This window comes from Nerophis ophidion, linkage group LG12 (assembly GCF_033978795.1).
Source record: "Nerophis ophidion isolate RoL-2023_Sa linkage group LG12, RoL_Noph_v1.0, whole genome shotgun sequence".
NCBI lineage: Eukaryota > Metazoa > Chordata > Actinopteri > Syngnathiformes > Syngnathidae > Nerophis > Nerophis ophidion.
In genome coordinates this window covers 64,551,259-64,560,317 of record NC_084622.1, presented here as the reverse complement: position 1 = coordinate 64,560,317, position 9,059 = coordinate 64,551,259, and the positions used below count along the sequence as shown (strand labels likewise).

Below are 9,059 nucleotides of genomic sequence, written 5' to 3'. Positions count from 1 at the left end.
AATAAACAATTAGGGACCAAAGGGGAAGTTTAACCTGACCACAAAATGATGCTTAAAGAGGAACTGCACTTTTTTGGGAACTTTGCCCATCATTCCCAATCATCATACAAGACATGACTAAAGATGGACTTTTTTTTTTTAATTCTCACGGTGGCAGAGGGGTCAGTGCGTCTGCCTCACAATACGAAGGTCCTGCAGTCCTGGGTTCAAATCCAGGCTCGGGATCTTTCTGTGTGGAGTTTGCATGTTCTCCCCGTGACTGCGTGGGTTCCCTCCGGGTACTCCGGCTTCCTCCCACTTCCAAAGACATGCACCTGGGGATAGGCCCCTCCCACCTCCAAAGACATGCACCTGGGGATAGGTTGATTGGCAACACTAAATTGGTCCTAGTGTGTGAATGTGAGTGTGAATGTTGTCTGTCTATCTGTGTTGGCCCTGCGATGAGGTGGCGACTTGTCCAGGGTGTACCCTGCCTTCCGCCCGATTGTAGCTGAGATAGGCGCCAGCGCCCCCCGCGACCCCAAAAGGGAATAAGCGGTAGAAAATGGATGGATGGATGGATATATGTATATGAAGACGGTGCGGCGTCTTCAGTAATGCGGACGTTGTATCGATCCGTTGTGGTGAAGAAGGAGCTGAGCCGGAAGGCAAAGCTCTCAATTTACCGGTCGATCTACGTTCCCGTCCTCACCTATGGTCATGAGCTTTGGGTCATGACCGAAAGGATAAGATCACGGGTACAAGCGGCCCAAATGAGTTTCCAGGTCTCTCCCTTAGAGATAGGGTGAGAAGCTCTGCCATCCGGGAGGAACTCAAAGTAAAGCCACTGCTCCTCCACATGGAGAGGAGCCAGATGAGGTGGTTCGGGCATCTGGTCAGGATGCCACCCGAACGCCTTCCTAGGGAGGTGTTTAGGGCACGTCCAACCGGTAGGAGACGAAGTAGTCTTGTGATTTTTCCCACACCTATATATATATATATATCAATGTTTATATATGTATATATAAATATATATGTGTAGATATATATATTTATATATATGTGTGTATGTATATATATATATATACATGTATGTTATTGACCGTTTTCACCACTGTAACTGTTACTACACGACAGAAACAGACAAACAGCAGACAAGAGATGTCAAATAACTTTCATCCGTCTGTAAATCAGCAGGCAGCCTTCAGTCGCAATGCTGGCTGACTAGCGGTGCTGAGTCAGCATGTCTTCAAGTCCCCGAGGCTGTCATTCTCTATCTTAGTCTCTGTCTTTGCACTACCCATCACCTCTCCTCTCCTCTCTTGCCGCACTCTTCTGCTCGGCCTAATGGGAAACATCTTCAGTGCAGCCTTTATACATCTATTTGAATGACGCATGGCCACTGCCTGACTCACCATGTTCACCTTCCTTCTTTATAACCAGCGTTTTTGTCTGAGTGGGAAACTGTTGCACGGCTCGAACTGCTGCTCTGCAAACCAGAGGAGTTACAGCATGGTCCTAACCCGGGGGTCAGCAACCCGTGGCCCTACAGCTTTTTCAAAAATGTATTGAAATGGAAAAAAAAAATAGGGTGAAATATTTTTGGGGTTTTAATATGGTTTTTGTCGGAGGACAAACACGACACAAACCTTCCTAATTGTAAGAAAGCCCATTGTTTAATATTGTTGTGCTTCACTGATTAGAGTATTCGGTGAGCGTCGTTTTGTCCTTCTAATTTCTAGCAGGAAACAGAAGTCGTTACTTGTAGTATGAAAACAAAACGGAAGCAGGGAACAAAAGACAGTAAGCTACAAACAGCTACCGAAATATAGCTTGCCGATACGCTGCAATGACAAGACACGACACGACAGGAGCGACAATGACTGGAGGAGAAAACAGGTCTAAATAGGAGTGGGCTGATTGACACCAGGTGTGGCCAGGCGCCAATCACCTGCAGCTGAGGGGAAACAGCGCTCAGGGAGAAAGACAGGAAACAGAGAAAATAAGAGCGCTGACAGGAAATACTACACACACAGAGGAAAAAACTAAAACCCAAACTGTTAGGGGCAAGCCTGACAGCAACATGATCATCGTAATCAAAATGAAACCGAGCTTCAGAATCAGCAAGTTAGAAGTTTAGAGTGGCAAGAAGTGGGCTGGTCAGAGAGTGAAAGCTTGGGATGATGTATGACATGAGCGGTGGAAAAATAAAAGGGATGCCCTCATGAATGATGCATAGCTTTTCCCGGCAATTTTATTATGCAGGTAAACATAGCCAGCAGAAAAAAAGTGAGCGATGAAATGAGCTGGCGAGCGATAAGAGGAGAGAAAGTAGTTGTGTTGACAATGTGCACGGTAAGCGAGCGCTTAAGCGTGTTTGTGTTGCCAACAGGATGGAGAACCGCCTTGGAGAAGAAATGCATGTTGGGAATTTACAGGTTTATAGGATTCTTAATTGAGCTTGAGATGGTTTCCTGTGGACGGGACTCTCGCTGCTGTCTTGGATCCGCTTTGAACTGAACTCTGGCGGCTGTGTTGGAGCCACTATGGATTGAACTTTCACAGTATCATGTTAGACCCGCTCCACATCCATTGCATCTGAGGTCCTCTCCAAGGTTTCTCATAGTCAGCATTGTCACTGGCGTCCCACTGGTTGTGAATTCTCCCTGCCCACTGGATGTGAGTTTTCCTTGCCCTTTTGTGGGTTCTTCCGAGGATGTTGTAGTCGTAATGATTTGTGCAGTCCTTTGAGACATTTGTGATTTGGGGCTATATAAATAAACATTGATTGATTGATTGATTAATTGATGATGTCAGCCATCTTTATGCTACAGAGCCTTAATTGTAAAGTAATGTTGACGATGCAAGACTGTTGTAAAGACTTCAAGTTGTGTTGCTGAAAGGACTTTTTGGCCCTTAATCAATAGTCAAAGTTTAAAGGGAAACTTCACTTTTTTGGGGAATTGTGCCTATCATTCAAAAGCTTTATGGAAGACGAGAACACACACTGTATGCTTACGGCAAGTAAAGAGGTGACTAACTGCATAACATGGCAGTAGTTTATTGCAGTGGTCCCCAACCACCGGGCCGCAGAAGATTTTTTTATAAAATAAACATAAAAAAAAAAATATATATATATATATATATATTTTTTAAATTAAATCAACATAAAAAACACAATATACACTTACAAATAGTGCACCAACCACAAAAAACTCCCTTTTTCATGACAAAAACGTCCCTTTTTCATGACAAGGAAGAAAAAAAAAAAACAGGACATCAGGCTGATTGACACCAGGTGTGGCCAGGTGCCAATCAGCCACAGCTGAGGGGAAACACAGCACTCAGGGAGACAAACAGCAAGCTGAACCTAAATAAGAGTGCCGACAGGAACTAAGGACAGGAAATTCTAAACACACAGAGGAAAAACTCAAACACAAACAAACTGTCAGGGGCATGCCTGACACAAAGTAGCTGTTGTTGAAGTGTGCCATGATTAGTAGTTGTTATTGTTGAAGGAAATAGCGCTTAAAATATGTAAATGTTATATGTTAATATGAATGTGCCTGTGACTACATTACATATATACTTTCAGTGTGTGTGTATATATATATATATATATATATGTATATATATATATATATATGTCTTGATTGGATTATCCAGAGAATAGTGCTCGATACCGTGGTAGAGCGCAATATGTAGGTGTGGGAAAAAATCACAAGACTACTTCATCTCTACAGAACTGTTTCATGAGGGGTTCCCTCAATCATCAGGAGATTTTAATGGAAGCATTCACATACAATGGTTTATATAGGGCACAGAGTGGGTGGGTACAAGCAGGCGTAGGGGCGTGGTGATTGGCTCATGTGTTACCTAGGAGGTGTTTCCGTCTGTGGCGGCATGTTGAAATGATTTCACTGCGCTTGTTGAGGGATGATAGATCTGGATGGTATATAATAAATAGTTTCTCTTTTAAGCATAGGTTGCATCTTTTATTACCACTGTTGTAAGGTGTGCTGGATGCAAGAATTTGCCATGTTATTGAATATTCAACATTATTGTCTTTGAGGTTCCAAATGTGTTTGCTGAGTTCTGTAGAATTCCGCAAAGTCTGGTTTCTAAAGGAGGCGTTGTGATTATTCCATCTTGTTTTGAACGCTCCTTCGGTTAATCCTACGTACGTGTCGGATGTGTTAATGTCCTTGCGTGTTACCTTTGCTTGGTAAACGACTGATGTCTGTAAGCACCCTCCGTTGAGAGGGCAATCAGGTTTCTTGCGACAGTTACATTCATTATTGGTTTCAGAGTCGTTTAGTCTGGGGGTAGGCAGTCCTTTTGCAATTGCTTTGTTGTGGTTTGAAATGATTTGTTGCATGTTATTCATACAGCTGTAGCTCAATTTAATGTTGTTCTTGTTGAATATTTTTCTTAGGGTGTTGCCTTTGGGGAAGTGTTTGTCGATCAGAGTGAGGAACTTGCGGCCGATGTTGGTTGAGACGTCTTTGCTGAATGGCGGATTGTACCAGATGATGTTGTTTCGTTTTCTGCTCTTTTTTGGTTGGTTTCCTGGAGTGGGTTCATAGGTGAGGGTGAAGTTGTATCCGCTTTCATCAAGTGCTTTCTGGTACGGGGGGGTTGCTTGGTCCAATTCGTATATATATATATATATATATATATATATAAAGACAATATAACGTACATCCATAAATGTGCAATATATGTATCTGTACAGTAATCTTTTTTATTTATATCTGCACATTATTGCTATTTTATCCTGCACTACAACGAGCTAATGCAACAACATTTTGTTCCGATCTGCATTGTAAAGTTCAAATTTGAATGACAATAAAAGCAAGTCTAAGTCTAATATAAAGCATCGATGGAGGCTTTTGGAAGGGTTTTTTAGAGCCCTTCAAAAATCGAATCGAGCGAAACCCCTTAGCTCCATTGTTCGCTGACTCTTCTTGGGGTTTATTTACGAATTAGAATGCAAAAAAAAAAACATGTGCTTGTCTCACATAAGTATTGTGAATGATAGGCAAAATAAAAAAAAAAAAGATGCAGTTCCCCTTAAAGGTTAGGCCCCAACAGTAATGAGTGTCAGAGGCCTGATAAGCTAAGTTTGTGTGTATCTTTCATCCCTGTGAGCAATGCATCTTTTGTGGCTTTTGGTAATAAAGCTATTAATCATGTTTGCTGTTTGCCCAAAAACGTGCAACAATGCACTCGCTGCAAGACGCCTCCTCTGGGATATCTGAGATGCGGAAGGCAGATGCTTCCTTGTGGTCTAGATAACATCTATTGGATATTTGATGGTGTACATTTTGCTCCACAGTCTTACTTATAACCCCTTTTCAGAGTGCCGTATTTTTCGGACTATAAGGGGCACTTAAAATCTTTTCATTTTGTCAAAACTCGACAGTAATCCGGTGCGCCTAATGTACGGAACAATTTTGGTTATATATAATGAAACTTAACCAGAAAATGTCAAAATATCCATGCTGATAAAACTAATATGATTTGGCACCGACTCATCGGTAACACCAAGCTGATATTAATGGTGTGTTTTCTTTAAATATTTATCTTAATAGATCTAGTTTACAAATTCCATACAGTAAAAGATTTGACCACTCCTGCTGTACACCATTTTTTTTTGTATTCCTTGTTAATTTTTTCTATTAATCGTGAACACTTCTGAAAACTTTGAGTTTGATCTGAAGTACTGACTGTCCAGAGTCGAGACCCAGGATGGACCGCTCGTCGGGACCCAGGATGGACCGCTCGCCTGTATCGGTTGGGGACATCTCTACGCTGCTGATCCGCTTGAGATGGTTTCCTGTGGACGGGACTCTCACTGCTGTCTTGGAGCCACTATGGATTGAACTTTCACAGTATCATGTTAGACCCGCTCGACATCCATTGCTTTCGGTCCCCTAGAGGGGGGGGGTTGCCCACATCTGAGGTCCTCTCCAAGGTTTCTCATAGTCAGCATTGTCACTGGCGTCCCACTGAATGTGAATTCTCCCTGCCCACTGGGTGTGAGTTTTCCTTGCCCTTTTGTGGGTTCTTCCGAGGATGTTGTGGTCGTAATGATTTGTGCAGTCCTTTGAGACATTTGTGATTTGGGGCTATATAAATAAACATTGATTGATTGATTGATCTTTTTGCTTGGTCATTGATGATCCTCGTTCTCCCATTCGATTAGATCAGGGTTAAGGAACCTATGGCTCGCGAGCCAGATGTGGCTCTTTTGATGACTGCATCTGGCTCTTGGATAAATCTGAGTTGACGTTGCTTAACGTGATAAGTAATGAATAATTGTCCATGGTTCTCGCCCGGAAAAGGGTGGAGTGCCATCTCCGGGTTGGGGAGGAGACCCTGCCCCAAGTGGAGGAGTTCAAGTACCTAAGAGTCTTGTTCACGAGTGAGGGAAGAGTGGATCGTGAGATCGACAGGCGGATCGGTGCGGCGTCTTCAGTAATGCGGACGTTGTACCGATCCGTTGTGGTGAAGAAGGAGCTGAGCCGGAAGGCAAAGCTCTCAATTTACCGGTCGATCTACGTTCCCATCCTCACCTATGGTCATGAGCTTTGGGTCATGACCGAAAGGATAAGATCACGGGTACAAGCGGCCCAAATGAGTTTCCTCCACCGTGTGGCGGGTCTCTCCCTTAGAGATAGGGTGAGAAGCTCTGCCATCCGGGAGGAACTCAAAGTAAAGCCGCTGCTCCTCCACATGGAGAGGAGCCAGATGAGGTGGTTCGGGCATCTGGTCAGGATGCCACCCGAACGCCTCCCTAGGGAGGTGTTTAGGGCACGTCCAACCGGTAGGAGGCCACGGGGAAGACCCAGGACACGTTGGGAAGACTATGTCTCCCGGCTGGCCTGGGAACGCCTCGGGATCCACCGGGAAGAGCTGGACGAAGTGGCTGGGGAGAGGGAAGTCTGGGTTTCCCTGCTTAGGCTGTTGCCCCCGCGACCCGACCTCGGATAAGCGGAAGATGATGGATGGATGGATGGTAATGAATAATTCCACTTGTAATCACAGTGTTAAAAATAACGTTCAAAATATAAAACATGCTCATGCATTTTTAATCCATCCATCCGTTTTCTCCCGCACCTGTTCAAGAAGTTGCATTAAGGGTAGGAAGTTATTTATTTATTATTGGTTAGTGTGGGGCTTGCCCTCCTGGGGGTTCTTCAGACCACCAAGCACCGACATGAGAGCCTGTTTCAGGTTTACAATATTTATTTATTTTTCAATACGTCTCTCAGTTGCTTTCCAGCAATTGTCTTTTTCTTTTTCGTTCTCGCTCGCACTCTGGCTCCAGCCCCAACCCCGTCTCTCCTCCTGGCTGCTGCTTATAAACAGAGCGACAGGTGATTAGATAACAAGGCCCAGGTGGGCCATCTACGCACCTGATTTCGAGGCCGGTCCTGGCACACCCCACTTCGCTGCGGGCCCGCAGGCCACGGCCCCTCCGCAGTTAGCTTCAGAATAACAGTTATTACAAAGAATAAGGGACATATTATACTCTAGAAATGTTGGTCTTAATTAAAAATGCACGCATTTAGTTGTGTTAAAAAATATTATATGGCTCTTACGAAAATACATTTTTAAATATTTGGCTTTCTTGGCTCTCTCAGCCAAAAAGGTTCCCGACCCCTGGATTAGAGAATAATAAAACCTGCACTGCTCTGATCTTTCTGTTTGTCTGCGGATCCCGAAAGCCAAACGAGATAAATAGATTGCGTGAGTATTAAAATGGCAAAATAGCTTTTAACCTTTTTAACGTTCTAAATATCCAAGCTAGTCTTACCAAAGGCCAGTTTGCAAAGCAGGCCCTCATTTATCTTCTTCTTCCCCCTCATGCACGTACACAGTATTGATTTAAATGTGCTGCCTTTGCAGAATGTCTATGCTTCCTTTAATGAAACACTTCTAATTCCTTCCACCTGCCTTCCTGCTATATATTGTTTTCGATCTCTTCCCGTCTCCACTGCTCTGGTGTTTTCATATTCACATATACATATTTAATATCTAACCATACGTCTAATGTTCTGCTTTGTTCCGCTCTGTTCTCTCCAGACTTGGAACCATGTCATTTCTGGAAGTGGAGTGCCTTTGAGGACTACCTTCTCTTTTGTTTCGGCTTCAGCGTCGTGTGCGCCGTGGTCACCATGCTGCTGCTGGACTACGCCGTGTTCGTGGAGATGTTGGGCTCCCTGGCCGTCATGTTCGAAGCCATGCTGGGCGTCCCGCAGCTTTTGCAGAACCTCCGCAACCGCTCCACCAGAGGCATGAGGTACAATACCTTCCGGCTCAAATACGTAACACCCAGCCTAAAAGTGTATCATCCTTAACCTCATCGCCCAAAGCAATCCAAAGTCTAAATCAGGCATCACCAACCTTTTTGAAAGCAAGAACTACTTCTTGGGTACTGATTAATGCAAAGGGCTACCAGTTTGATACACACTTAAAAAAAATGCCAGAAATAACAATTTGCTCAATTTAACTGTAATATATATATATATATATATATAAAAATGGGTATTTTTGTCTGTCATTCAGTCGAACATTTTTATCCCTTTTACGGAAGGTTTTTTGTAGCGGATAAATGATGAAAAAAACCACTTAATTGAACGGTTTAAAAGAGGCGAAAACAGGAAAAAATTCAAATGAAATTTTGAAACATAGTTTAACATCATCGCTTACGTGCAGTGATTTCTCCAGATTCTCTGAACTTTTTTGATGATTTTACGGACCGTAGATGGAAATGTTGTTCTAAAACTGTTTGACAATTTGCTTACAAAGTGGTGACCCTCGCCCCATCCTTGTTTGTGAATTACTTAGCATTTCATGGAAGCTGCTTTTATAGCCAATCATGGCACCCACCTGTTCCCAATTAGCCTGCACACCTGTGGGATGTTCCATATAATTGTTTGATGAGCATTCCTCAACTTTATCAGTATTTATTGCCACCTTTCCCAACTTCTTTGTCACGTGTTGCTGGCATCAAATTCTAAAGTTAATGATTATTTGCAAAAAAAAAAGTGTCAGTTTGAACATCAAATATG

At 43.3% G+C, this 9,059-nt stretch overlaps 1 protein-coding gene across 1 annotated transcript in view; it reads left to right on the top strand.

The window, feature by feature from the left end:
- si:dkey-246g23.2 (solute carrier family 66 member 2) overlaps window positions 1–8,360 on the top strand; it is a 77,418-nt gene extending 69,058 nt beyond the window's left edge. Inside the window, exon 4 of the mRNA XM_061917996.1 lies at window positions 8,071–8,360. Coding sequence (XP_061773980.1) covers window positions 8,071–8,345 — 275 coding nt within the window. The 3' untranslated portion in view covers window positions 8,346–8,360. The remainder of the gene's footprint in view (window positions 1–8,070) is intronic.
- Window positions 8,361–9,059: the final 699 nt, after the last annotated feature.